Here is a 27,608-nt window from a genome sequence, read left to right as displayed (position 1 = left end):
CCCGGCTAGACAACCTTACCTTTTCCTTTCTACGGTCGGCAAGGTTTACCCGTTCGGTGCCTTGAGTATTGAGCTTCCATCGGACGTCGGCGAGAGTCTCCCAGCCACATAAACTTTACTTTTCCATGCTACGGTCGGGGAGGCTTACCCATTCGGTGCCTTGAGTATTGACCTCCCATCGGACGTCGGCGAGAGTCTCACGGCCACCTAACTTTTTGTTCCTGTTTGACGGGTGACAGTACTCGCTGTATGATGACAAGAGTCTCCATCTCCCGCCAAACTCTGTCCAAATCTTTTCCCCCCGCCTGGTGAGGCTTACCCGTTCGATGTTCTGAGTCCTGATCTCCCATCGGATGCTGCGAGAGCCCGCGCAGTCGAGTTTTCTTCTTCCCGCTCCCCGGGCGGCAAGGCTTACCCGTCTGATGCCGTTGAGTATTGTGCTCGTGTCAGATGTCGGCGAGAGTGCTCCCGGTTGGGTTTTCTTTTCTTGCTGCCCACAAACAGGTCTTATCCATCTGATGCCGTGAGTATTGATCTCCCGTCAGGTGTTGCAAGAGTCCTCTTTGTCGGCGGCCCAAAGCCTGTTTATCTGCTCAACTGAGAGGACCTACACGTCCGTCGTCCTGAGTCTTGATCTCCAGTCGGAGGCTTCATGGGTCCTCTCGGTCAGTTATCTGCCCTGGTTGCCCACTGACTAGCAGGGACTCATCAGCCAGTAGGGCCCGTACGCGAACACTGTGACCTATTCCAGTTGAGGCAACTCGAGCCCTCCTGGTCGGGCTATCCAATCACGTTGCTCCTCCGCTATCGGCCAGTAGGGCTCATCCGTTCCAATGCAGTGAGGTGCTCCGGTTGTGCAACGGCTCGAGCCCTCCTGACTGGGCGCCCCAAATCACGTAGTCCGATACAAGCAGCGGGTAGGGCCTATCTCTCCAAATAGGTAAAGTTGCTCCCACTGGAGTACATAGGCTCTTCCGACCTGCCAACCAGCTGACTTTCTAAATATCAGCCCCCGCCAGATCTCAACGTAATTGTGGGGGAATCCTTAGTCTGGCGGCTGACCTTTCCATTATTGCTTACTCTAGGGGTACTCTAGGTTCGGGCCATTCCTGAGCTCGGAGCCCCTTCCCCGGACAGCATGCCAAATATCCATTATAATACTTCAGCTAATTATATGTAAGTGTGAACTCGTGAATTGACCGTGGTCTGCAAATTTAAAAATACCATGGTGTTTTCCCTCACCAGTTCACCTTACAAGAACACCAAATGGTAAAATTATTTAATAAATCACTTTGGTTCACAGCTCATATCGTATTTTTGTTAGTTGGTGGGTGAGTTTTAAACCCGTATAACGTTACTGAAGTGGGTAAGCGTTGTTTGCCAAAAATGTCCATTGCCATAGCTAAGTTAGTTAACTTAGCAAACCTTACACAGCTCATTTCTGGACAATCTAAGTGAAAATCATATGGGGATGATCAGCTGGGTGTTTAAGGGTTTATGTCTAGTGTAGGACTTAACATGAATAAAAAAAAACAGAAAATACTGCAGGTTTAACAAATTTAACGAGGTGGCCATCTGCGTCACATTTAATGCTGGCACAGGCTGTCGACAAAACTCAGTCAAAAGATCAGACACCTCACGATAATTTCAGTGTGGTGTGATCCTTCAGAAGTCAATGATTTATTGCTTAAAAGTACTCTAAAGCCATAGCTTAATGTGAGGTAAAGTAACAGAAGAATATTGAAATTGTTAAATTCAAGTTCACGGAAACTCGTCTTCCCTTCCCAACTGTCAATCATTCTATATAGCTTTCAAACAGCATTTGGAGCTTGCGCGCACTCATTCAAAAGATGCGCTGAGAGCAGCGTTTCAGACAATGCGCTTACACTGAATTGATTCCTATTTCATGAATCCTTAATTCTGAATGACCACATACAAACAAAATCATTTCAGAATAATTGCCTATGCAGTATTCTCCTAAACACAATCAGTTATGTCTTAAGGGAACATTCACAACGTTAAAATCGTACAGTTGTGTTTTTACTTCAAATTTTTTTAATTGTATAATCCAAAAATCCATGTATTTAGTTTCTTTTTTTAAAATAGTAATTCAAAAGGTTTCCTCTGATTTAAAAAAAGAGCACATACAAAGCCTTTGTTTATATGAAGCGATTTACATTAGTTGTATAATTTATTTTATTTAGAATTTGTTTTAAAATTTCAAGTTAATTTTATAATTTAACATTTCAAATTCTAAAAGAAATATGCAACATTTTGTCTGAGAAATAATAAAATGACACATTTTAATTTATAATTCGTCTTTAATGGTGTAATCTGTATTGCAAATTTTATTCTCATCGTGAGTTTATTGAATCGTAACATCCCGATATGCTACTAGTTTTTGCTGATCATGCCGATGTTTAGCCGATGTGGGGTATTTTTTTTTTTTTTTTAGGCTGGTAAAATTAATTTTGGGCTACTAAAACCTTAAGAATGCCTACCCGAAAGGCTACCAGGGATTATTACATTTTACGAGCCCTGAGGTGTGTTTACGAAAACGTTGTTAATAACGACATCGTTTGCGACCGTGGGAAACAAGCCCTATCGCTTCTCCATAGAGAGGATTATAATCAATTGAAGTTTGGTCCATTCATTAAACAGATCTATCGTTTAGCTTGGACAACTGTGCCAGTTGTTTGGGCTGCTTTTATTATGTGTTTGGTGTGTCTGGATTCATTTTGAAGCTTGGAATACAGCCTGAAACAGCACAGAATCCCATTCATTGTATTCAAATTGAACCTGAGTAATCTAACAAAATACATTACTGATTACTTTTTAAAGCTTATATTTTGTAATCTGTAGTGAAATACATTTTAAAAGTAACCTTGCCAGCCCCGATCATTAATTACGACAAAACATCTCTTTTCTACGTAGCACACATCTCATTTACTACTTAAACTAGATAACTTTTTATGTCTCTCTGTCTGCATGTTTGTAATACTGTAGTCTATTTGAAAAACATATTCTGCACATTTAGAGTCAATGTTGAGACTGAAGCTCTCACCTGATACTGTCAGTGTAACTCCGTCACTCATCTGTGTGTGTGTTGGTGCTTGTGTCTGAGTTCCTCTACAGCTGTACACACCACTATGAGACGGATCCACAGATGGGATTTTATAGTTCTGGTCTCGTCCTGCGCTGTAATCTTGTTTGTAGTCTTTATACCAGCTGTACTGCCAGACTCCTGTCTGCTGTATGTCACATGTGAGAGTGACCGTCTCTCCTCTGAACACACGTCTATCAGGATCAACACCAACTACAGGTTTGGGTCTCACTGTGAAACGAGCAAAAAACACACTTCACACGTCTGAAAACATTTCAGATGATCTGTGATACCACAATTATTATTATTTTATTTGACATGTAGTTTAACTGAAAACACATTGTTAATGTATGACAGTATTTATCATGTTTTATAATAAACACATCAAGATTTTTTTCCACAGAAAAAGAGATCACTGACCTGTTACTGTAATCTTAGCTGTATTACTGAACTCGCTGTAGTAGTTTCCTCGTTGTGCTCTGCACCTGTATTCTCCTTCATCAGAGTCTCTCACAGACTTGATCGTTTTAGTTGCATCAGTCGTGGATTCAGGGGTTGAGTCTTTTGTCCAGTGAATTGTCCATCCAGTTAACTGTCCCACATCACAGCTCAGAGTAACTGTGTCTCCAGTGAACACTGAACTCTGGGGTTTTACAGTCAGAGTCGGCTTCGGTTTATCTGTGAGTGTACAGTAATGCAGTCTTGAGTTCCCTTACAGGTGTTATACATTCAGTACATAAAATAATAAATTATTTTTTAAAGTATATTCAAATAGAAAACTATTATTTTAAGTTGTAATATTTCACAATATTACTGTTTTTTTCTGTATTTTTGATCAAATAAAGGTAGGCTTGATGAGCAGAAGAAACTTCTTTCAAAAACAATAAAAATAGTAATGTTTAGTAATGTTAGTCTTCTGTTTTCACTTCTCATACACTATAAAACATGAAAGCCTCCTTAGGTTAAATAAACTTATTGTCTTTAACTCCAATTGTAATAAGTTGTGGATACTCAAGTGTACAAGTTTTCGAAAATTAAACAAAGTTATACATTATGTTAAGTACTTGTAATTTAACTGTTAATTTAAGTCGTGGCTGTAAATTAATGTTGGGGGAGGGGTGATACAGAGCAAATACCACAAAACACAGAGAAAAGTTGATGCCATTTTGAGTTGGCGAAGCTGCCAACAGGGGTCATTATGCGAGCTTGTGCTGAAGAACAGTAAATATCTGTGGAAGGTGAGTGTCTATTTAATTTTAAATTATAAACGAAGGACGTTAAATTTTAGTTCTTGTGAGCAACAAATTGACTGTGGTCTGCAAATTTAACAATACCATGGTGTTTTCCCTCACAAGTTCACCTTACCAGAACACCAAATGGTAAAATTATTTAATAAATCACTTTGGTTCACAGCTCATATCGTATTTTTGTTAGTTGGAGGGTGTGTAGTAAACCTGTATAACGTTACTGAAGCGGGAAAGTGTTGTTTGCCAAAAATGTCCATTGCCATAGCTAAGTTAGTTAACTTAGCAAACCTTACACAGCTCATTTCTGGAACATCTAAGTGAAAATCATATGGTGATGATCAGCTGGGTGTTTAAGGGTTTATGTCTAGTGTAGGACTTAACACAAATAAATAAATAAAAAAAACAGAAAATACTGCAGGTTTTTTAACGAATTTAACGAGGTGGCCATCTGCGTCACATTTAATGCTGGCACAGGCTGTCGACAAAACTCAGTCAAAAGATCAGACACCTCACGATAATTTCAGTGTGGTGTGATCCTTCAGAAGTCAATGATTTATTGCTTAAAAGTACTCTAAAGCCATAGCTTAATGTGAGGTAAAGTAACAGAAGAATATTGAAATTGTTAAATTCAAGTTCACGGAAACTCGTCTTCCCTTCCCAACTGTCAATCATTCTATATAGCTTTCCAACAGCATTTGGAGCTTGCGCGCACTCATTCAAAAGATGCGCTGAGAGCAGCGTTTCAGACAATGCGCTTACACTGAATTGATTCCTATTTCATGAATCCTTAATTCTGAATGACCACATACAAACAAAATCATCTCAGAATAATTGCCTATGCAGTATTCTCCTAAACACAATCAGTTATGTCTTAAGGGAACATTCACAACGTTAAAATCGTACAGTTGTGTTTTTACTAGGGCTGTAGTACTCGAGTCTGGTCTTGGACTCGAGTCCGGACTCGAGACATTTTTCTGTCGTCTCGGACTTGTCTCGGACTCGTTGAATTTGCACTCAGACTTGTCTCGGACTTGGCCATTGGACTCGCCAAGTCTTCTAGTTGGTCTCGACCGAGTCCAGCAAAAAAATAAAATAAAAAATGTCTCCTTCAAAACAAAACCACATTTGCATGATGTCGCGACTGAAAATGTGTGGAAAACACTAGGCGCGCCGCTCTCCTTATTTCCAAAGCACTCTGTAATCTGCGCTCGCGCTCCAGTGGCGTCTGCTGTTGCTGGGCAACCATGACCCGCTCTCCATGATGACGCAGAAGTTTCAGCAAAGAATAAATGGATTTCCAGCACTAAACATCCCTTGCAGTAGCTCTGCTAATAGATTCATTCAAAAAATGGCTATCCTTGAACAACTATGATCATCTGTTTCTCCATCTTAGCTTTCAGTATTGTTCCGTGAAAGGATGTGCATGACCAGTGAGTGGTGCACTTACTGCGACCTGAAAAGTTTAGATGTTTCTAATTTAATTTTCTACCTGTTAGATTGTGTTTTACCTACACCTAGATAGCCTTTTTTTTTTTATCAATAAACGCGTATTAATGTATAGCCTTATGCAACAATTAGTACATATGTAAATTTTAAAAACTTTATATATGACATTACATATTTACATTTTCATGTAACAGCCAGTATTTGTATCTGTAACAATCACAATTTTTTTCCTATCTGCATTCGGATACAACATCGTACAGTTACTTGATAAGACTGTTATGACTTTTTATATATTTTTTCATAGTTATCACTGAACAAGTATGTCGTGTTAAACTGAAATAATTATTAATTTCATGACATGTCATGACAAACGTTTAGTGATCATTTGAACACGACTGAATCCATTCAATGCACACATTCTCATTACGCAGAACACTTTGAGCGAGTCTTAATGTTAATGAACTTCACTAAACAGATGTGTGTGTTCCGCGCAAACCAGCAAAAGGTAAATATGCAAACATGTAGGACAAGTAGACAATGTATCCGTATCGAAGCTGATTATTAGCCTACTCTTGAGAGAGAACTGGTTTGGTTTTTGAGAGACTGAGACGCGCAGCGCGGCTGTTTGATTGGTGAGCGCGATGTGCTTATTCCATTCATTCGTATCATGGTAGCCTAAGCTTTCAATATTTGCCTTTTAAATATATACAAATAATATAACGTGTAGCTATGATGTATTATTATAGGTAAAATTACTCTTGCAACGCTCTGATTTCTGAGAGATAAACAGAGAGGCGACAACAATGCGGTGTTTGATTTGCTCTCTTTTCACTCATAAAGTTTACATTCATTCACTTCTGGCGCTGATCCCCTGGCTCATCTGTTATCTAGGAAACACCAGACTCTGTCAGCTTTAGCCGAGTATTCAGGCAGAATTATTCCTTGAGCGTTATTCGTTTTTTAAGCCATTATCCGTGCCATATTCGGCTTCAGGCACAACCCTAATTATTACATTACATATTTTATTTTTACATGCAACATAGATAAGGTCATATAGTAACAGCTCCACGCAATATTGTAATTCTAAAATTCACGTGGTACTTGCAAACACTTTGTATTCATTATGGTTAATGCATGCTGGAGTAGTCGATTGTTTCCGACAGTGCTCGACTAGTCTATGCAAGCACTAGTATAGTATGACAAAAATTTCGCTGTATTTATGTGCGCATGTCCAGTAGAGCCAAACGTATCCATTCTAGCCTTGCTGCGCGCATTTGTCATATCCCGAGCTTTGCGTGTGTCTGTGCACTGTGCCAAGGCATCTGTCATATACATTTTTGACCACAGCTATAATGTCAACAAAAAATAAAGTACATAAAAAATATTTGACCTTACAGTTCCAAACTTTGTTCTTTTATCCAAGTTTAGCTCCCAGGGTCGGACTGGGGGTAAAACCAGTACTCATTAGCAAGGCCCCAAAGGAAGAGAGGGCCCTTGAAAAGTATGAATCTGAAATATATATTTTTTACCTGGATATTTCATTGGTGGGGGCCATGGGGGCCCATCAGGACTGCCTATGCATAGGGCCCAGGATCTTGTTTAACGCCCCTGTTAGCTTTAACCCTAATTATACACACTTGAACCTAATCAAGCTCTTACTAGGCACACTAATCTTCCAGGTGTTTTAAGGCCAGTTGGAGCTAAACTTTTCAGGACATTGGCCATCCAGGATGTAGTTTGGAGACCCCTGTCCTACAGAGTTGTTACTTTGCACATGCTTTTTGATCATTACAAATAATAATGTAAAATTATTTTCTTAGAATAGGAGATATGCTTTCTCTCGCATCACAAACATTATCAGTAGTTAAGTATGTGGTCTTGAAGAGGACCCTTTTTTCTTTCATTTGGACTCGGTCTTGGACTTGGACTCGAAACTTTTGGACTTGGACTTGACTTGGACTCGAACCTCTTTGGACTCGGTCTTGACTCGGTCTCGACTAGTCCTGGACTTGGACTTGACTTGGACTCGACAAAGCCGGACTTGACTACAGCTCTAGTTTTTACTTCAATTTTTTTAAATTATATAATCCAAATAACATGTATTTAGTTTCTTTTTTTTAAATAGTAATTAAAAAGGTTTCCTCTGATTTAAAAAAAGAGCACATACAAAGCCTTTGTTTATATGAAGCGATTTACATTAGTTGTATAATTTATTTTATTTAGAATTTGTTTTAAAATTTCAAGTTAATTTTATAATTTAACATTTCAAATTCTAAAAGAAATATGCAACATTTTGTCTGAGAAATAATAAACTGACACATTTTAATTTATAATTCGTCTTTAATGGTGTAATCTGTATTGCAAATTTTATTCTCATCGTGAGTTTATTGAATCGTAACATCCCGATATGCTACTAGTTTTTGCTCATCATGCCGATGTTCAGCCGATGTGGGGTATTATTTTTTTTTTAGGCTGGTAAAATTAATTTTGGGCTACTAAAACCTTAAGAATGCCTGCCCGAAAGGCTACCAGGGATTATTACATTTTACGAGCCCTGAGGTGTGTTTACGAAAATGTTGTTAATAACGACATCGTTTGCGACCGTGGGAAACAAGCCCTATCGCTTCTCCATAGAGAGGATTATAATCAATTGAAGTTTGGTCCATTCATTAAACAGATCTATCGTATAGCTTGGACAACTGTGCCAGTTGTTTGGGCTGCTTTTATTATGTGTTTGGTGTGTCTGGATTCATTTTGAAGCTTGGAATACAGCCTGAAACAGCACAGAATCCCATTCATTGTATTCAAATTGAACCTGAGTAATTTAACAAAATACATTACTGATTACTTTTTAAAGCTTATATTTTGTAATCTGTAGTGAAATACATTTTAAAAGTAACCTTGCCAGCCCCGATCATTAATTACGACAAAACATCTCTTTTCTACGTAGCACACATCTCATTTACTACTTAAACTAGATAACTTTTTATGTCTCTCTGTCTGCATGTTTGTAATACTGTAGTCTATTTGAAAAACATATTCTGCACATTTAGAGTCAATGTTGAGACTGAAGCTCTCACCTGATACTGTCAGTGTAACTCCGTCACTCATCTGTGTGTGTGTTGGTGCTTGTGTCTGAGTTCCTCTACAGCTGTACACACCACTATGAGACGGATCCACAGATGGGATTTTATAGTTCTGGTCTCGTCCTGCGCTGTAATCTTGTTTGTTGTCTTTATACCAGCTGTACTGCCAGACTCCTGTCTGCTGTACGTCACATGTGAGAGTGACCGTCTCTCCTCTGAACACACGTCTATCAGGATCAACACCAACTACAGGTTTGGGTCTCACTGTGAAACGAGCAAAAAACACACTTCACACGCCTGAAAACATTTCAGATGATCTGTGATACCACAATTATTATTATTTTATTTGACATGTAGTTTAACTGACAACACATTGTTAATGTATGACAGTATTTATCATGTTTAATAATAAACACATCAAGTTGTCTTCCATTAAAAAAGTATAGAAAGAGATCACTGACCTGTTACTGTAATCTTAACTGTATTACTGAACTCGCTGTAGTAGTTTCCTCGTCGTGCTCTGCACCTGTATTCTCCTTCATCAGAGTCTCTCACAGACTTGATTGTTTTAGTTACATCAGTCGTGGATTCAGGGTTTGAGTCTTTTGTCCAGTGAATTGTCCATCCAGTTAACTGTCCCACATCACAGCTCAGAGTAACTGTGTCTCCAGTGAACACTGAACTCTGGGGTTTTACAGTCAGAGTCGGCTTCGGTTTATCTGTGAGTGTACAGTAATGCAGTCTTGAGTTCACTTTATTGGTCTCTATATTTATGTATGTCCATAATAGTAAATAAAAAAATAAAAAAATAAATTGCTTTAACCCATTTAAGTTATAAAACTAATATTCACATTAATATTTACATCACATTATTAATGTGAACATTTTCCATTTTAGATCAAACTAATTATATTTCTTAATATAAAATTCAACTAAACACTGCTCAAATACCTTGTGTAACTCAATTAACTGAAACTATATAAAGTTTGTCAAGACAAACTTTAAGTTGGCTTGAGAAAGCCAAAACAGAAAGTAAAAAATGAAAAAATGAAGTTAGTTTAAGAAGTGTAAACTGTGATGTTACTAACAACACTGGATCAACACTGTTTGATACACAAAGCTTATTTACAGAACTGACAACTGCATTCTGAACTGAATTTAGCTACAGTTTGTACTTGGTCTTTGTGTTCATCTTCTTAAAGTTTTTGGGATTTTAGTATGAATATGTTAGCTTTAACGTTATCTAATAGCTAGTGTGCTCCAATACAAAGACAACATTCACATTTACAAGAAAAATAAGCATTCAAAATTTACAGTCTCTCATTTCTGTCAATATGGATCAAAAATGTTAATGACATCACTAAACTTCAGCTGCTCATTAAACTTTCTGTCCAATCAAAAACTCTCTAGAATCTGAAGTGTCCCGCCCCTACACTAGAAATACACTGAAGCTGCGGCTGCAATTGGTCATTTGTTCACAGAAAGTAGTAGAGATGGGAAGTTCGATTCTTTTCCGTGAACCCTTCTTTCGGACTGTTTGATTTCAATAAACTGGTTGAAAAAAACGGTTCAAGTGGATGGTCGATGAATTGCAGTTTTAGTCACTTCCTTGATGACTTTACGAGAGAAAGCGGGAGGTTGCCATTCGGTTGAAACCAATAGTTCACAAACTGGACCGATCTGAGGTGCAGGGCTCACAAAATCGCTATCCTGAGACCCGGGGCTATTGTGTTTTCCAGTCAGGCTCCAAAATATATCACCACTCTACATCACTATCTTGAATTAGTGTTGTACAATTCATAACGTGATTCGCGTTGTTCACTCGCTTGAAGGGGTAAAACGGATCGAAGTTGATCGTTTGCTCTTGTTTCTAAATCTTGTCGATTCAAACATTTTAAACCCTTCGCACGCATTTCGGAGCTTGCACGCACTCATTCAAAACACCTGCTGAGAGCAGCGTTTCAGACAATGTGCTTACACTGAATTAATTCCTCTTTCGTGTATCCTTGCTTCTGAATGAAGACATACAAACAACATTATCACAGAATAATTGTGTCTGCAAGTATTCTCTGAAATAGTTGGTTATGTCTTAAGTGATCGTATACAGTGGAGAAAGAAATCTCCTGTGCATTATTATATTGGATCTGTGCATTTAGTCTTAAAGGGGCAGCAGCCTTTAAATACCTGCTGTTCCATTAGTGGCACCTGCTGCAGAGAGTGACATTTGTGTCTCATTCACAAAGGTAAAATCGGACCATTCTGTTCCTACTTCAAATTTTTAAAATTTGAAACAGAACAGAATCCCATTCATTGTATTCAAATTGAATTTCTATTGATCCTTTTTTTTTTCTGAGGTGTAAACCATAAAAAACATCAAGTTAATATGTCTCCTTTGTGTTACAAAGCTTAAGTATTTCAAGGTATTCTAAAGTATTTATATTAAGTTACTAAAAATTTGTAATCTAACAAAATACATTACTGATTACTTTTTAAAGCTTATATTTTGTAATCTATAGTGAAATACATTTTAAAAGTAACCTTCCCAGCCCTGATCATTAATGATGACAAAACATCTCTTTTCTATGTAGCACACATCTCATTTACTACTTAAACTAGATCACTTTTTATGTTTCTCTGTCTGCATGTTTGTAATACTGTAGTCTATTTGAAAAGCATATTCTGCACATTTAGAGTCAATGTTGAGACTGAAGCTCTCACCTGATACTGTCAGTGTAACTCCGTCACTCATCTGTGTGTGTGTTGGTGCTTGTGTCTGAGTTCCTCTACAGCTGTACACACCACTATGAGACGAATCCACAGATGGGATTTTATAGTTCTGGTCTCGTCCTATGATATAATCTTGTTTGTTGTCTTTATACCAGCTGTACTGCCAGACTCCTGTCTGCTGTACGTCACATGTGAGAGTGACCGTCTCTCCTCTGAACACACGTCTATCAGGATCAACACCAACTACAGGTTTGGGTCTCACTGTGAAACGAGCAAAAAACACACTTCACACGTCTGAAAACATTTCAGATGATCTGTGGTACCACAATTATTATTATTTTATTTGACATGTAGTTTAACTGACAACACATTGTTAACGTATGACAGTATTTATCATGTTTTATAATAAACACCTCTAGTTGTCTTCCATTAAAAAAGTATAGAAAGAGATCATTGACCTGTTACTGTAATCTTAACTGTATTACTGAACTCGCTGTAGTAGTTTCCTCGTCTTGCTATGCACCAGTAATTTCCTTCATCAGAGTCTCTCACAGACTTGATTGTTTTAGTTGCATCAGTCGTGGATTCAGGGTTTGAGTCTTTTGTCCAGTGAATTGTCCATCCAGTTAACTGTCCCACATCACAGCTCAGAGTAACTGTGTCTCCAGTGAACACTGAACTCTGGGGTTTTACAGTCAGAGTCGGCTTCGGTTTATCTGTGAGTGGACAGTAATGCAGTCTTGAGCTCACTTTATTGGTCTCTATATTTATGTATGTCCATAATAATAAATCAAAAAATTAAAAATAAATTGCTTTAACCCATTTAAGTTTAAGTTCTAAAACTAATATTCACATTAATATTTACATCACATTATTACTGTGAACATTTTGTAATCATATTAGATCAAACTAATTATATCAATTGTAATTATATAATTAGATTCTAATTATATTTCTTAATATAAAATTAAACTAAACACTGCTCAAATACTTTGTGTATCTGGAACTGAATTCATAGAAAGTATATAAAAAAGTTTGTCAAGAAAAACTTTAAGCTGGCTTGAACGCATAAAGTAAAGCCAAAACACAAAGTAAAAAAATCAATAAATAAAAAAATTAATAATAATAATAATAATAATAATATATATATATATATATATATATATATATATATATATATATATATATATATATATATATATATATATATATATATATTATTATTATTATTATTATTATTATTATTATTATTATTATTGTGGCTGCGCCACAGGGGCCTTGTTTGGTTGTCTATTTACAATAAACATTATAGTGCTGTCAAAATGAATGATTAATCCAAGTGATTAATCAAAAACTAAAAATGAAAAATAACTCATAATCCTTATACCTTCTTGATTGACAGCTTCCTGTATTCGGTACATACGTCTGCTATGTACAGTGTGGGGGGGGAGGAGATTGCCGATCACGTCGTCAATCGCAAATGATTATTTATTAAAATGTCTCGCTACCGAACTACCTACAGTAGCTTAATTTGTGGAGGACGAAGCGAAAGCACCCATTTGGTAATTGAGCCAGTGAGAAATAATAACTTTTAAGTAGGTTCCAGTGCCTTTTCGATACTTTTAAAATGGTACCGGCGCCTAAACGGTACCTGAACCGATACTTAAAAAAAATTAACCACAAAAAAAAACTATGGATAATATTATAGAACATTACAAATATTTAAAATAAATCCATAGCTTTCACCTTGGATGCTCTCATTTCCCAAGTTGTGCTTCCCTTAATCTAAGGCTAATAAATGTATTTCACAATCTGGGTCATTATTTAATACAAAACCACATGTTTCTACTGTATCTCTGTCACTCACTCTGATATTTAGTTAAGATGAGTGCTGTCTGTCACTGTCTTTAATCAGTTCTGTGAATGACTGTATGCTCATTCTTTATAAAGTAGCAACAATGTAATTTTTAAAATACAGTACTGTGCAAAAGTCTTAGGCTCATTAGTATTTTCACCCCAAAAAAGGGTTTTAAGCCAGTTATTTATATATTTTGCTGTAGTGTGTCAGTAGGAATTAGTTCGCCATTCATTTTAATAATAATCTAATGCGATTTTGAATGCACAAACAGTTTGACAACAGCAAAATGAATGTTTGGAAATGTAAACTGATATTTTATACTGACACACTACAGCAAACTATATAAATAACTGGCCAAACACCATTCTTTTAAGTGAAAATACTAACGTGCCTAAGACTTTTGCACAGTAGTGTAAAGTACGTATGATTAAATTAAGTGTATTTAAATAAGTGTAATTAGTATGTGTATGTGTATTAGTATGTGTTCGTTCATATGCTGGGTGCGATTTGTGAAAATCATATTTATGACCTAAGTGCGTTGTATTGTATTGCCTCCCTATGCTCACATACTGCAATTTAATTTAGCCATTCAATTTAATTCTCAATAAAACTGTTTTTATTACTATATTTTAGTGTTTCTGTTGTCAGACAACGGAATGAATATTACAATGACTGAAACACGGTCCATTAAGACTACATAACCAGCTCTAATCTGCACTAATGAAATCAAATACACATATGATAAAGTCAGTGATTGTGCTGTGACTGATGTCGGCTATACTTGGTTGTAAAATAGAGTTAGAAGCAACAGAATATCTTTTTTTAAATTTTTTTTTACTGAAAGTGCTGTTCCTCGCTGCGCTCGCTGAACACAGCAGATACAGAGAGAGAGAGAGGATCGCGCTCGTGCGGCAGAACCAGAGAGTCTCAGAGACTAAATAATGGTTGTCCAAAAGGTTGCTAGATTTGTCTCTACTCGCTTTTTTGGAGAAAAAAAGGCGCTAAATCTAGCGACAAAGTCGCCAAGTTAGCAACTCCACTGCCCAGCGGGGCGGCTTCAACCGTCTCGCAAGTGTTGATAGGCTAATACTCATGAGATGTAACCAATCAGATATTGCCGTGGGCGGGACATTGAGCAAGTCTGCAGAGAGCCAGCCAAAGTAGCGCATTTTAAAATAAAATTGACTTTAATCAAACCCACGGATCCGTGATAAGTTTTGTGATCCATTTCGCCAATAGTGTAGTAGCACTGATCACTTTGAGGGGGGGATAAATTTATCCCCACCGGGGATATAAATAATTAGGCAGAGGCAGGGATACATTGACCAGAAAGGGGGAAATCCCAAACATCTCCCCCGGCAAATCGCACCCTGTTCATATGTGTTGAGGGCTAGATTTTCGCTGGAGGAAACAGCTGTGGTGTGATGAGCGAAAAGTTAACAGTAGATGGGAAACCGGCTCCCTCGTGACCTTTTGTAAACTGAATTTATGACAAAGAGTTGCATGGATACGGATATTATAACAATCTATCGATAAACACATACCTTGTGTCCTCAGTTTGTGTTTAAGTGCGCATGCGCGGCTCCGCTCGCGGTCTGCGGGTTGAAGAGCGCAGGAAAGAAATTTCCTGTGCATTATTATATTGCATTATATTATTATATTATTATATTACATTATTATATTATTATATTGGATCTGTGCATTCAGTCTTAAAGGGGCAGCAGCCTTTAAATACCTGCTGTTCCATTAGTGGCACCTGCTGCAGAGAGTGACATTTGTGTCTCATTCACAGAGGTAAAATCGGACTATTCTGTTTTTACCTTAAAAAAATTTCATTATAGAATCCAAGTGAGATGTATTAAGCATCTTTTTTTAGGTTAATTCAAAAGGTTTCCACTGATTTAAAAAAAGAGCACATACAAAGCCTTTGTTTATATGAAGATATTTCTATTAGTTGTATGTGTGTGTATATATATATGACGAGCTGCATCACTGTGTGTTATGGAGCCTGCAACGTGTCCTGCCAGAAGACTCTGCAATGCATAAGCCCCTTTCACACTGCCATTCCGTCAAATACAGGGGTAAAGTGTTCCTGTAATTGTTCCCTGGTCGCTAGATTTGGCACTTTCACACTGCCAGTGATGACCCGGTATATATGCGTGCTTTCACACACAACCCTTGAAGATCCCGTAACGACACGTGACATCAGCGCGTGACGTGTAATGTACGAGTCGACAACGCTTGGCACGTTATACTTTAACTGAAGCAAGCAAACGATCTCTGAGTCAGCGTGGAAAGTGAGGAACTAACTGATCTCTGCTTCATTACAGTTTGCACATATGTTTTCGTCACGAATGTTGATCTTCCTTCAAAACAGCCGGTAAAAGAGTCGCGCGATAACGCGCGTCATCACTTCGATACGGAATTAGATCTGGCTTTTGTTCACACAGCGCTCGTTCCGGATCGATTACCGCAATGTTACTATGTCCCCGACCCGGGTTCGATTCGGTAATCAATTCCGGGACGTGGTTGCTTTCACACAGAAGGCGACCAGGCAATGTTACGGGAATATTGCGGGTCCGACGTGCAGTGTGAAAGGGGCTCTAGTGAGAGCAGCTGAAAAGATCATTGGTGTCTCTATCCCCTTCCTGCAGGATATTTATGGAACCTGTCTCACCCGTAAAGCCCTCTGCATCACAGGTGATCCCACCCACCCGTCACACAGCTTCCCCAGATCCCCCCCCCCCCCATCACACCCACTAATATATGATGACGTGCACCAGTCACTTTGTGCAGCATTGGTCTGCTCACTACTTCATTCACCATGAAACTGACATCATTCCACTACCTCATCAATCAGTTAAATAAAATAACTGCTCTTGAGCCCTTTGTAAATTTAATCAGACTGAATAAGCTTCTTTTTGCATTAAAAATCTTTTATCTGCACTGTTTGTTCACTTCACTGATTTGCATTCTATCTGCCATGTGCCTTGTTCTGCTTTATTTAACTTGATTTTTAATTTTATTATGTCTTTTTTACGTTCCCTTATTGTATAGTTGTATCTACATTTTATATTTGATCTAGATTTTTAGGCTCTACTGTTAATGTTATCTCTATGCACCGGGGTTCTGAGAGTAATGCAAGTTTGATTATCTGTATGTATTTACTGTACATGTGGAAGAATTTACAATAAAGCATACTTGACTTGATGGTTCGCGAACGAATCGGATATCACTACACTGCTTTGTTTTGAACTCTCTCTCACAACAGACACGGAAGAGAAGACAATGATGAATAAAGACACAGTTTTTGCTATTTTTGGACCAAAATGTATTTTCGATGCATTTTTAACTGACCCTCTGATGTCACATGGACTACTTTGAAAATGTTTTTCTTATCTTTCTGGACATGGACAGTATACTGTGCACACATTTTCAATGGAGGGACTGAGAGCTCTCGGACTAAATATAAAATATCTTAAACTGTGTTCCAAAGATAAACGCAGATCTCACGGGTTTGGAACGACATGAGGGTGAGTCATTAATGAAACAATTTTTATTATTGGGTGAACTAACCCTTTAATATGTTCATTTGTGTTACAAAGCTTAAGTATTTCATAGTATTCTAAAGTATTTAGATTGTTGCTAAACCTGAGTAATCTAACAAAATACATACTGATTACTTTTTAAAGCTTGTATTTTGTAATCTGTAGTGAAATACATTTTAAAAGTAACCTTCCCAGTCCTGATCATTAATGTTGACAAAACATCCCTTTTCTACGCAGCACACATCTCATTTACTACTTAAACTAGATCACTTTTTATGTTTCTCTGTCTGCATGTTTGTAATACTATAGTCTATTTGAAAAACATATTCTGCACATTTAGAGTCAATGTTGAGACTGAAGCTCTCACCTGATACTGTCAGTGTAACTCCGTCACTCATCTGTGTGTGTGTTGGTGCTTGTGTCTGAGTTCCTCTACAGCTGTACACACCACTATGAGACGGATCCACAGATGGGATTTTATAGTTCTGGTCTCGTCCTGCGCTGTAATCTTGTTTGTTGCCTTTATACCAGCTGTACTGCCAGACTCCTGTCTGCTGTATGTCACATGTGAGAGTGACCGTCTCTCCTCTGAACACGCGTCTATCAGGATCAACACCAACTACAGGTTTGGGTCTCACTGTGAAACGAGCAAAAAACACACTTCACACGTCTGAAAACATTTCAGATGATCGGTGATACCACAATTATTATTTTATTTGACATGTAGTTTAACTGACAACACATTGTTAATGTATGACAGTATTTATCATGTTTTATAATAAACACATCAAGTTGCCTTCCACAGAAAAATAGAGATCACTGACCTGTTACTGTAATCTTAACTGTATTACTGAACTCGCTGTAGTAGTTTCCTCGTCGTGCTCTGCACCTGTATTCTCCTTCATCAGAGTCTCTCACAGACTTGATTGTTTTAGTTGCATCAGTCGTGGATTCAGGGGTTGAGTCTTTTGTCCAGTGAATTGTCCATCCAGTTAACTGTCCCACATCACAGCTCAGAGTAACTGTGTCTCCAGTGAACACTGAACTCTGGGGTTTTACAGTCAGAGTCGGCTTCGGTTTATCTGTGAGTGTACAGTAATGCAGTCTTGAGTTCACTTTATTGGTCTCTATATTTATATATGTCCATAATAATAATTAAAAAAAAAACAGACAACTAACAGTGTGTCAGGTGCGGGAACACAGGAGATGGAAGATCCAAGTACAGTGTGAGTTTAATAGGGTTATCCAAAATAAGAGTCAAAACAAGCTGGGGTCGTAACCAAACATCAGTCCAAAACAGAAACAAACAAACAAACAGTAACAGGAACTCAAAGACTAGGAACGTAAGGAAACTTGGTGACGGAAAGTAAGGACTCCATGCAGACAAACAGAAAAGGATTGGTTAATATAGGGAGGATAATGACTAACAAGTTAAGACAACTGAGTGCAATTAACAGGAGTGCAATTACTGTGATGAAGGGATAAGGCTAGTGGGAATTGTAGTGCCTACGGTGAGGTGCCTATGGGGAAGTGAGACCACTAGTGGACACCCAGAGACCAGACAGCGTGACATTACCCCCTCCTCCACGGAGCAGCTACCAGATGCTCCACCCAAACCCAAGAAGAGACCAAGGAACACAGAGACCAGGAGGGAGGTGGAGCGGCGGAGGACCAGGGGGAGGGACAGAGGGCCAGGTAAAATGGGCAAACAGAGACAAGTGCAATTAACAAAAACAAGGAACCCAGGAGGGAGGTGGACCGGCGGAGGACCAGGGGGAGGGACGGAGGGCCAGGTAATAGAGGGTAACAGAGACAGAAATTGCCAAAAAAACAACAACAAAACACAAGTCCAGGGAAGAACAGAAAGTTCAGTGGCCCAGGGCCGAACCGACAGGGCAGGAATCCAGGGTGGAGCAAGGTGGAATTGGAGCCATGCGGTTGAGTCAGAAACCCACCAGGGCGGTGCAGAAGACCACCACGACCGTGCGGTCGAGACAGAAGCCCACCAGGGCGACTCAGAAGACCACCACATCCGTGCGGTCGAGACAGAAGCCCACCAGGGCAGCGCAGAAGACCACCACATTCGTGTGGTCGAGACAGAAGCCCAATAGGGTGGCGCAGAAGAACACCACCACCATGCGGTTGAGACAGAAGCCCACCAGGGTGGCACAGAAGACCACTATAACCGTGCCTATCAAGACAGAAGCCCACCCGGTCGGCGCAGAGGACCTCCACATCCATGTGGTCGAGTCAGAAACCCACCAGGGCGGTGCAGAAGACCACCACAACCGTGCGGTCGAGACAGAAGCCCACCAGGGCAGTGCAAAAGAACAACACATTCGTGTGGTCGAGACAGAAGCCCACCAGGGTGGCGCAGAAGACCACCACCACCATGTGGTCGAGACAGAAGCCCACCAATGTCGCGCAGAAGACCACTATAACCGTGCCTATCAAGACAGAAGCCCACCCGGTCGGCGCATAGGACCACCACATCCATGGGGTCGAGACAGAAGCCCATCAGGGCAGCGCAGAAGACCACCACAACCGTGCGGTCGAGACAGATGCCCACCAGGGCGGTGCAGAAGACCACCACAGTGGGATCGATGATACATGAGAGCAAGTCCAGATAGGCAAGTCTGAAACAGAGAACATGAACAAGTTAAAGGTGGCCTCCGTGGCCACGACAGGATCAGTCGAGCGCTTAGAGAGTTCAGCTGAGACGTGGAGAGGCTCCGGTAGTTCAGCAGAGACATGGAGAGGAATGAAGATCAATGGTGACTTGCCTTTGCCCATGAAGATAGTCTGTGACTTGACCGTGCCCAAGAAGAACAATGGTGATTTGACTTTGCCCATGAAGATCATTGGTGACTTGACTTTGCGCATGAAGATCATTGGTGACTTGACTTTGCACATGAAGATCAATGGTGACTTGAATTTGCCCATGAAGAACACTGGTGACTTGACTCTGTCCTTGAAGATCACCAGTGACTTGACTTGACTCCGGAGTGTCAACGGTGACTTGACCTGACTCTGGAGTGTCAACAGTGACCTGACCCGATTCTGGAGGGTCAACGGTGACCTGACCTAACTCTGGAGGGTCAGCTGTGGCTGTCATCCAGTGTAGAGGTGCTGGACAAGCGGCCATCTTGTGCCATTACTCTGGACCGGTGGCCATCCTGGGCAGTGGCGCTGGACCGGCGGCCATCTTGGGCAGTCGTTCATTATCTGGCTCGGCTCGGTGTTCATATTCAGTTCTCTGCTATGTGTGTATGTGAAGTATGTTTTTTTTTTTTTTTGTTTTTTTTTGAGGTCCCCTCGAAAACGAGATGTTACATCTCAAGGGGTTTTCCTCTTCACAATAAAATTGACAAATTTAAAACTATTCAGTTCGATTTGGTGAACTGGTTCAAGTATATTTGGTTACATCGAATGACTATTCTACAGAAGCACCATCAAGAGCATCCTGATGAGCTGCATCACTGTGTGTTATGGCGCCTGCAACTCGTCCTGCCAGAAGACTCTGCAACGCATAGTGAGAGCATCTGAGAAGATCATTGGTGTCTCTATCCCCTTCCTGCAGGATTATGGAACCTGTCTCACCCGCAAAGCCCTCTGCATGACAGGTGCAGCCACCCACCCGTCACACAGCTTCTTCAGTCTGCTGCCATCAGGGAGGAGACTGCGGAGTCTCCAGGCCAGGACCAGCAGACAGGTTTATCCATCAGTCTGTCAGGAAGCTGAACTCGCTCTCGAACTTGACCCTTCGTCAATTTAATCAGACTGAATAAGCTTCTTTTTGCACTAAAATTCTTTTATGTGCACTGTTTGTTCACTTCACTGATTTGCATTCTATCTGCCATGTGCCTTGCGCTGCTTTATTTAACTTGAATTTTAATTTTATTTTATGTACTTTTTTACATTCCCGTATTTATAGTTGTATCTACATTTTATATTTGATCTAGATTTTTACTTGACCTGATGATTCGTTTGCGAACCGGATATCACTACTCTGTAGAGTTTTGAACTCTCTCACAGCAGACACGTAAGAGAAGACAATGATGAATAAAGTCATAGTTTGTGCTATTTTTGGACCAAAATGTATTTTCGATGCTTCAAAAAATTCTAACTGACCCTCTGATGTCACATGGATTACTTTGAAAATGTTTTTCTTACCTTTCTGGACAGTATACCGTACATCAGGGTTGTTAAAATCTTGCCCTGGAGGGCCAGTGCACTGCAGAGTTTAGCTCCAACCCTGATCAAACACACCCGAGCCTGTTAATCAATGTCTTTGGGATCATTAGAAAATCAGAGGTAGGTGTGTTTGATCAGGGTTGGAGCAAAACTCTGCAGTGCACTGGCCCTCCAGGGCAAGATTTGAATAACCCTGCCGTACATACAGTTTCAATGGAGGGACTGAGAGCTCTCAGACTAAATCTAAAATATCTTAAACTGTGTTCCAAAGATAAACGGAGGTCTCACGGGTTTGGAACAACATGAGGGTGTCTGATTAATGACATAATTTTGATTATTGGGTGAACTAACCCTTTAATATGTTCAGTTGTGTTACAAAACTGAAGTATTTCAAAATATTCTAAAGTATTTAGATTGTTACTAAACCTGAGTAATATAACACAATACATTACTGATTACTTTATAAAGCTTGTATTTTGTAATCTGTAGTGAAATACATTTTAAAAGTAACCTTGCCAGCCCCGATCATTAATTACGACAAAACATCCCTTTTCTACGTAGCACACATCTCATTTACTACTTAAACTAGATCACTTTTTATTTTTCTCTGTCTGCATGTTTGTAATACTGTAGTCTATTTGAAAAACATATTCTGCACATTTAGAGTCAATGTTGAGACTGAAGCTCTCACCTGATACTGTCAGTGTAACTCCGTCACTCATCTGTGTGTGTGTTGGTGCTTGTGTCTGAGTTCCTCTACAGCTGTACACACCACTATGAGACGGATCCACAGATGGGATTTTATAGTTCTGGTCTCGTCCTGTGATATAATCTTGTTTGTTGTCTTTATACCAGCTGTACTGCCAGACTCCTGTCTGCTGTATGTCACATGTGAGAGTGACCGTCTCTCCTCTGAACACACGTCTATCAGGATCAACACCAACTACAGGTTTGGGTCTCACTGTGAAACGAGCAAAAAACACACTTCACACGTCTGAAAACATTTAGGATGATTCAGATGATACCACAATTATTTTTATTTTATTTGACATGTAGTTTAACTGACAACACATTGTTAATGTATGACAGTATTTATCATGTTTTATAATAAACACATCAAGTTGCCTTCCAAATAAAAAATAAGAGAGCACTGACCTGTTACTGTAATCTTAACTGTATTACTGAACTCGCTGTAGTAGTTTCCTCGTCGTGCTCTGCACCTGTATTCTCCTTCATCAGAGTCTCTCACAGACTTGATTGTTTTAGTTGCATCAGCCGTGGATTCCGGGTTTGAGTCTTTTGTCCAGTGAATTGTCCATCCAGTTAACTGTCCCACATCACAGCTCAGAGTAACTGTGTCTCCAGTGAACACTGAACTCTGGGGTTTTACAGTCAGAGTCGGCTTCGGTTTATCTGTGAGTGTACAGTAATGCAGTCTTGAGCTCACTTTATTGAACAGACGACTAACACTGTAAATTGCTTTAACCCATTTAAGTTTAAGTTCTAAAACTAATATTCACATAAATATTTACATCAGATTATTACTGTGAACATTTTATGATCATATTAGATCAAACTAATTATATTAATTATAATTATATAATTATATTCTAATTATATTTCTTGATATAAAATTCAGCTAAACACTGTTCAAATACTTTGTGTATCTGGAACTGAATTAATTGAGACAATATAAAAGTTGGCTTGAGAAAAAAAAATAGTTTAAGTGTAAACTGTGATGTTACTAACAACACTGGATCAAAACTGTTTTATACACAAAGCTTATTTACAGAACTGACAACTGCATTCTGAACTGAATTTAGCTACCGTTTGTACTTGGTCTTTGTGTTCATCATCTTAAAGTTTTTGGGATTTTAGTATGAATATGTTAGCCTTAACATTATCTATAAGCGAGTGTGCTCCAACACAAAGACAAAATTCACATTTACAAGAAAAAAAAAAAAGCATTCAAAACTTACAGTCTCTCATTTCTGTCAATATGGATGTTAATGACATCACTAAACTTCAGCTGCTCATCAAACTTTCTGTCCAATCAAACACTCTCTAGAATTTAAAGTGTCCCGCCCCTACACTGGAAATACACTGAAACTGCTCAAATCAGTAATTTGATCACAGAAAGTAGTATTTTCTGTATGGCGAATGACACGTAGTGCACTATATAGGGGATAGAAAATGATTCAGACAGTGAATATGCTTTCCATTGAGGTAAAATAAGTCTATGATCTATGTTCAAAAATAGATCATCTTTGGCTTGGCAATGCAAGTTCATGATCCGATTCATGAACAGATGATTCTTTTGAGTCAATCTTTTAAAATAATCATTTCTTTTGTTTAACGAAACCAGTGTGGAAATCATAAACTGTATAAAAACATGGACGTAGTGTCTGTGACGTCACCCTTAGACTCCTGAAGAGTATTTTTGAAGCTCAAAGTGTGCAGAGCGGGCCGTCTTCATCTTGGCAGCGCGTCACCGCGTGACTCTCCCGGACAATCGGAAATGAGCAAAAAGGCAGGAGATGGTTGCTGAAGCCACGCCCACCTAGCTTGACAGCGGTGACAGCAGCGGTAATCTTCCTGTCACTCAGGTGACCACACCCTTAATTATGCAGACCTTTAAGGCTTAATATAATTTAAACGGATGAGTTATAAAAAAATTCTTCCCCCTCAAATTTGTCATGAAGGGCAAAATTAGCTATTTAGACCAAACTCAGTTTTTGCACCAGGCTGTAAACATGTTTTTTTTTCTGCTGTAAAGTTGGGCATTTTAACATGGGGAGTCTATGGGATTGACTCCCTTTTGCAGCCAGCCTCAAGCGGCTGGTCAATGAATTGCAGTTTTAGTCACTTCCTTGTTGGCTTCACGAGAGAGAGCGGGAGGTTGCCATTCGGTGGAAACCAATAGTTCACAAACTGGATAGATCTGAGGTGCAGGGCTCACAAAATTCCTATCCCGAGACCCGGGGCTATTGTGTTTTCCTCTCAGGGTCCTAAATATATCACCTCTCTACTTCACCATCTTGAATAGTGTTCATGGCAGTAGCCAGCTATGAGGTCACCGAAATTTTTCATGTTCGAAAATAACATTTGTTCTTTGATTGACTAATTTGCTGCTAAACTCCTCAAATGAATGTCTGCATGTATAATTCAGAATGTTTAGCATCTGTCGTATGAAAATAATCACTGCCAGATGCTGCCGAAGTAAATGAGTCTTCAGAGTGTTGTGAGTGACAGTGCGAGATGCCATCCAGCTATTATAAGTGTTTTTTGACTTGTTTTTCCACTAAATTTAACACTTTAGAAAGTTATTAAAGTAAGCAGTTGCGGTTTAGGGTCAGCGATAACTTTATCTCATATAATTTCCCAAAAAATGTGAATAATTTTGGTTTATTTTATTTATTTATAGGTTTATATTTATTTTAATAGCAACATCTGGCAACATTGCATCGCCGGCATTAGTTTGGCAGTTATCCTAAAAGGCAGGGGCTATTTACTCTAAATGCAAATATCTATAGATTCTATTTATATGATGTTCAAATAGCAGGATTTTCTGCTATTTATACTACTTACTGCGAATAGTGGCAATTATCTGCACCTCAGTATTGTAGTACATCATAAAACAGTATGCAATAATAACTTATTGAGTCTAATTTAATGGATGCCACCTTTTTGTGACAAGCCCTCCCTACACCTACCCTTAAGCTTTTGCTTATTTACTTAATTTTCATAAAAAAAAAAAAAAAATATATATATATATATATATATATATTCTTATGTGATTTGAAATTTGAAAAGGGAGAAACATTTTTTTTCCAGAAGGCGGATTCGAACCCAGGTCAGTCAACTCAAAAAATATATAAATACATATACATATATGACGTCTTTTTTCTTTTATTTGGGGCTAGTTAAATTCATTTTGGACTACCAACACCTGAAGAATGCCTGCCCGAAAAGCTATCAGGGATTTTGAAATTTTGCGAGCCCTGAGGTGTGTTTACGAAATACATCGTAAATAATGACATCGTTTGCGACCGTGGGAAACAAGCCCTATCGCTTCGCCATAGAGAGGATTATTATCAATTGAAGTTTGGTCCATTCATTAAACAGATCTATTGTATAGCTTTGACAACTGTGCCAGTTGTTTTGGCTGCTTTTATTGTGGTGTGTCTGGATTCAAGTTGAAGCTTGGAATACAGCCTGAAACAGCACAGAATCCCATTCATTGTATTCAAATTGAACCTGAGTAATTTAACAAAATACATTACTGATTACTTTTTAAAGCTTATATTTTGTAATCTGTAGTGAAATACATTTTAAAAGTAACCTTGCCAGCCCCGATCATTAATTACGACAAAACATCTCTTTTCTACGTAGCACACATCTCATTTACTACTTAAACTAGATAACTTTTTATGTCTCTCTGTCTGCATGTTTGTAATACTGTAGTCTATTTGAAAAACATATTCTGCACATTTAGAGTCAATGTTGAGACTGAAGCTCTCACCTGATACTGTCAGTGTAACTCCGTCACTCATCTGTGTGTGTGTTGGTGCTTGTGTCTGAGTTCCTCTACAGCTGTACACACCACTATGAGACGGATCCACAGATGGGATTTTATAGTTCTGGTCTCGTCCTGTGATATAATCTTGTTTGTTGTCTTTATACCAGCTGTACTGCCAGACTCCTGTCTGCTGTATGTCACATGTGAGAGTGACCGTCTCTCCTCTGAACACACGTCTATCAGGATCAACACCAACTACAGGTTTGGGTCTCACTGTGAAACGAGCAAAAAACACACTTCACACGTCTGAAAACATTTCAGATGATCTGTGATACCACAATTATTATTATTTTATTTGACATGTAGTTTAACTGACAACACATCGTTAATGTATGACAGTATTTATCATGTTTTATAATAAACACATCAAGTTGTCTTCCATTAAAAAAGTATAGAAAGAGATCACTGACCTGTTACTGTAATCTTAACTGTATTACTGAACTCGCTGTAGTAGTTTCCTCGTCGTGCTCTGCACCTGTATTCTCCTTCATCAGAGTCTCTCACAGACTTGATTGTTTTAGTTGCATCAGCCGTGGATTCCGGGTTTGAGTCTTTTCTCCAGTGAATTGTCCATCCAGTTAACTGTCCCACATCACAGCTCAGAGTAACTGTGTCTCCAGTGAACACTGAACTCTGGGGTTTTACAGTCAGAGTCGGCTTCGGTTTATCTGTGAGTGTACAGTAATGCAGTCTTGAGCTCACTTTATTGGTCTCTATATTTATGTATATGCATTAAAAAAAGACAAAGACCACTAACACTTTAAATTTCTTTAACCAATTTAAGTTAATGTTTTAAAACTAATATTCACAATTATATTTACATCACATTATAACTGTGAACATTTTCCACTTTAGATCAAACTAATTATATTTCTTGATATAAAATTCAACTAAACACTCCTCAAATACTTTGTATATCTGGAACTGAGTTAATTGAAACTATATAAAAAAAGTTTGTCAAAAAAACTTTAAGTTGGCTTGAGAAAGCCGTAACAGAAAGTAAAAACAAAAAACAAAAAAAAAAGTTTTTCTGTACAGTGAATGGCAGGTATAGTGCACTATATAGGGGACAGGAAACGATTCAGACAGTGTGAATATGCTTTCCATTGAGGGAAAAGAAGTCTGGTTTCACGCCGTGTCACATGAACATCCGCAGAACACAGTCTGCTCCGGTCAGACTCTGATTCCACTCAGTCAGAGGATAACAAACATGACTGATATTTTCAGCTGATTTAAGAACATCTTATTTTCATTTGTTAAGTGTCTCCTGCAACAAGGCACTTGTTTCTGTGTAGAGTTGTGTAGAGTATGGCCAGTTTTCCTCTGTCACTATTTATAAAGTCAGTAAGCGTATGACAGTGTTTTAAATCTGTGTTCAGATTGAGGTGTTTGGTTCAGCACAACACACATCTGTACGAGCCTCGCTGTGTCTGTAGTTTATAGTGTGTGAACTGTGAACAGAATACAGTTTCTCCATAGACTGACTACATTTTATCAAATATGCAATGTATAATTATCAACCACCACCACAGAGACCATTTTTTTTTTGGGCTTGATCAAACTTACAGTTTTCACAGCTTTAACCTTTCATTGCATTTTATTGTAGTAAAGTGAGTCTATAAGGACAGTGATATTCAACTCACCCTTCACAGTGAGATAAACAGCAGAACTTGATTGTGATGAGTTTGGTCTCTCGTCTCTCTGTCCTCTACACCAGTACTGACCCTGATCAGATGTAATTACTCCTCTGATAGTGAGAGTGTCTCTGTTTACAGTGTAACGACCAGACGTCTGTAACATTACACTGTCTGTGTCTTTAT

General features: G+C 38.8%; 1 protein-coding gene across 1 annotated transcript in view; it reads right to left on the bottom strand.

Annotated features, from left to right (window-relative positions):
- Positions 1–26,460, bottom strand: part of LOC113105357 (hemicentin-2-like) — a 150,056-nt gene extending 123,596 nt beyond the window's left edge. The window contains exons 1-12 of the mRNA XM_026266397.1: positions 26,199–26,460; positions 25,732–26,001; positions 22,365–22,622; positions 21,901–22,170; positions 17,840–18,097; positions 17,383–17,652; positions 12,068–12,325; positions 11,601–11,870; positions 9,344–9,601; positions 8,877–9,146; positions 3,524–3,781; positions 3,065–3,334 (exon numbers count right to left, since the gene is read on the bottom strand). Of these exons, the coding sequence (XP_026122182.1) occupies positions 3,065–3,334; positions 3,524–3,781; positions 8,877–9,146; positions 9,344–9,601; positions 11,601–11,870; positions 12,068–12,325; positions 17,383–17,652; positions 17,840–18,097; positions 21,901–22,170; positions 22,365–22,622; positions 25,732–25,762 (2,671 nt within the window). The 5' untranslated portion in view covers positions 25,763–26,001; positions 26,199–26,460. The remainder of the gene's footprint in view (positions 1–3,064; positions 3,335–3,523; positions 3,782–8,876; positions 9,147–9,343; positions 9,602–11,600; positions 11,871–12,067; positions 12,326–17,382; positions 17,653–17,839; positions 18,098–21,900; positions 22,171–22,364; positions 22,623–25,731; positions 26,002–26,198) is intronic.
- Positions 26,461–27,608: the final 1,148 nt, after the last annotated feature.

The sequence above is a fragment of the Carassius auratus genome, chromosome 7 (assembly GCF_003368295.1).
Source record: "Carassius auratus strain Wakin chromosome 7, ASM336829v1, whole genome shotgun sequence".
Classification (NCBI taxonomy): domain Eukaryota; kingdom Metazoa; phylum Chordata; class Actinopteri; order Cypriniformes; family Cyprinidae; genus Carassius; species Carassius auratus.
This window is presented reverse-complemented; position numbering and strand designations above follow the sequence as displayed.